This window comes from Eurypyga helias, unplaced genomic scaffold, assembly GCF_000690775.1.
Source record: "Eurypyga helias isolate BGI_N326 unplaced genomic scaffold, ASM69077v1 scaffold16781, whole genome shotgun sequence".
In the NCBI taxonomy this organism is placed as follows: domain Eukaryota; kingdom Metazoa; phylum Chordata; class Aves; order Eurypygiformes; family Eurypygidae; genus Eurypyga; species Eurypyga helias.
Genome location: NW_010229162.1, coordinates 11,619 through 14,673, shown reverse-complemented (window position 1 = coordinate 14,673; position 3,055 = coordinate 11,619). Strand labels below are relative to the sequence as shown.

At 48.6% G+C, this 3,055-nt stretch overlaps 1 protein-coding gene across 1 annotated transcript in view; it reads right to left on the bottom strand.

The window, feature by feature from the left end:
- The window catches only part of GLB1L2 (galactosidase, beta 1-like 2), a 21,804-nt gene that overhangs the window by 8,266 nt on the left and 10,483 nt on the right, over positions 1 to 3,055 (bottom strand). The window contains exons 9-10 of the mRNA XM_010160306.1: positions 1,689 to 1,753; positions 302 to 386 (exon numbers count right to left, since the gene is read on the bottom strand). Of these exons, the coding sequence (XP_010158608.1) occupies positions 302 to 386; positions 1,689 to 1,753 (150 nt within the window). The remainder of the gene's footprint in view (positions 1 to 301; positions 387 to 1,688; positions 1,754 to 3,055) is intronic.

Genomic DNA, 3,055 nt, shown 5'->3' with positions numbered 1-3,055 from the left:
CTTAGGACACGTTAACACTAATAACTCAAGGTGTTGGGCTCTCTGCACACCCCATAGAGTCCCTCGTCGGGGAATAAAAAGAAAAATACCATTTTTTAAAAGAGAGCTGCTCTTTATGAACATTACTAAAGAAAATCTGAGGCCCAGCAATGTGACCCACTCACGGAGAGATGATTCATTTACAAAGACTCACAGAAAGCAAAGGTTACAGCAGGACAGAACGCTTGGAAAAGTTTGTTTTCCGTGTCTGCCGAGCAATAAACCCCCCACCCCCTCTACAAGGAGAGTATCTGGTGCTCACCATCTGCATCAAAGACATAGTGGGGGCCTCCCCAGTTATCAAACCACCCGGTCCAATACTCCATCACCATCTTGGGCTGATCTCTCTGTACCAAAACAAAAGCAAAGAGCTGTAACGGAGACAGGGCAGTCTTGCACGCGTCCCTATTTTCTAAAGAAGCACTGTTCAAATGCAGTTTGGCTACGTGGTTTACAAGAGTGGTTCCTTCTCGTTTTGGCATTAAAAAAGGCAGCTAAGGAGCTCTGAACAAGTGAGGAACAAGATACCTGGGCTGGCAATGCCCTGAACAGGCCGAGAAGTAGCATGCTAGGCGAAACAAAAAGTCACAGCGCACAATCAAGTGATACCCAACAGTCCTGGATACTGTTGTTTGGTAGAACTGTAGCAAAGAGACAAACCAACGGTGGCTGGTTTAGCTTCTGCTAGAAATCCACATTTATAAGTGTCTCCTTATCAGCGACGCCACTGCCAGCTGAGGGTTTGCAGGTGCGCCGCAGCCAAAGCTTGCCAAGGTAGGAACAGCAGACCTTCGAGGCTTAATGCCTTTTTAATGCCACATATGGCGCTGGCAGGAAAGAATTAGCCTTTGCAGGAATTAGGTCTTCATTAAAAAGGCTCTGCACACAGAGCGACTGCTTCCCATTCGTCACAGCTTGCCAGCTCCCTCAGCTCCTGTAGAATTTCACCCAGCCCCATCACACCGGGCAGGACAACGCGGGCTCAGCCTGGCTGGCACTCCCTCCTCATGGTATTTATTTCTAGTCAAGGCAATTTTGCCTTTTGATTTGACAGGGGCTCTATCTGATGCCCCATGAAATGGCCAAGGTAAGTGGCATTAAAGAAACTCATGTTTCATTAGGAGAAAACAGCTGCAGGTGCCTGTAAAAATCGAGTTGTTCCAGGTTCGGGCCAGCTCTTGGAAATCTGCTTAATCAATCTGTCCCCAGTAAACTCATCAAGGGAGGAGTTTTATCAGCCTCTAGAATAAAGGACCATAACAAGAAAGGGTAACATAGCTTCATATGCCTTATAAATATGAGTGACAGGCTTCCTATCTTGTAATGAGTAAGTGTGGCAAAGGAGGGGCAAAACTTGTTATTCCCTCACTGCTCCCTCGTCACACACTTTTCGCATGGAGCGTTCATTAGACAGTTCCCTACCCCCGATTCACATCTCCAGCAGCAGGGGGGGTTGAAGACGCTGAAGCCTGCACACTCTGCTGTTAAACACCAGGTAGGCTGGGCTGCAGAGAAGGCAGGCAGAGCCGGGACTGCGCTCCATGAAAGCGTTTTGTGAGGTTACTGTGGAAGCCTATCCAAAATCAGTGTTCCTCTGCTTCCTTTCAGTCCTGGAAAATCTAGGTGACCAAAGTTCCTCTGCATCTTACCTGTACAGTGTCCAGATACTTCAGTAGCCCAGGTTCCAGTTTCTGAAAGTTAACAGTGGCCAGTGCTGTTGGAAAAAGAAAAGCTTTTGTTAATTCAGACGTGTCCAAAATGCCTTGGGGACCGTCTCCTGAGGCAGCGGCCCAGCACAAGCTCAGGGGGAACTGGAACATCTTCTGAACCACCAATACAGCCTCCGCGGAAATTTCCCATCAAAGTCTTCACTTCGTATGCCGAATCTAACTGGACCACGGCACACAGTGGAATACTCGCAGGCCTTCGATTCAGCTCTAATGTTCAGAGATACTAGAAAGAGCATCAGAGCAACTCATGGGGTGTCGCAAGCTTTAATTAGAGGCTGTAAAGCACTCGGAGATCCTCAGATAGAAGGCACCACATGAAAGCCAACTGATTATTAGAAAGTCGTATCGGGATGCCACACCGATCTCCCAGGCTTCAGCTGCGGGAATCGCTACCCAGGCAATATCTTACAGCTTGTCATGTCTGCGGGGGTGGGTGAGAGAAACCACAGCACAGGGGAACCAGATAGAAATTGTAATTGGAAGACTTATCTGTGTTTCTGCCCTGTGCAGAACGGGGGAAGCGGCAACTAGTCTGTGTGCGCTGCATGGATAGCGAAGGCCAGGGCGTGATCTTCAAGCGCTGGAGCGGGAAGCCCTGCCTGCAGGAGCTGAGGCGTTAGAGGACACTGATCTGGTATCGGTGTCCCAGCCCCTGGCACACGGCTGAACCGTTTTCATACTGTCCTCAGTCCCACTTTTTCTTTCTCCCAAGAAACTTTGAAAATGCAGGAACGTTGATACAATTCTGTGTTTAAAACTGACTTCTTACAAGAGAGCTGGTGGCAGATTCAGCCCCAGTTGTGTCAGACAGAGCACTTCAAACAGAATAGTTAGAGAAGCAAAAGCGCACTTCTCACTACCTACACCTTGATTTTAATAGGCTGACCTATGTAGCCTGCTGAGCTGAAGAACTGGCACAGGCAAACACGGTGGGAGAACAAAATAAAACATGGATTTAGCACTGATATAATACATTAATTGGCCATCCTGAAAGTGAACATTCCCAATTCTGCTCTGCATGCAAATTAACAGCACACCATTGAAAATGGTGTAAAGGTGGGGAAAACCAGCCCTCAGAGCCTTATTCCTCCTTTCCACAGGAGGTGGTTTTCACATACACTCAGCTTTCCGCCACGGTGCTCCCGTCACGCTCTGGAGGGAGGCCAGAGGTTTTATTCTGTCACCCACCAGCTCCCAGCAGGGCAGTACCAGGTCAGATTAAAGCCACCCACCTTGGGATTCTTACCACTGACTGTGCCCTTGAAGGGAGAAGGAGCTGCACAGGA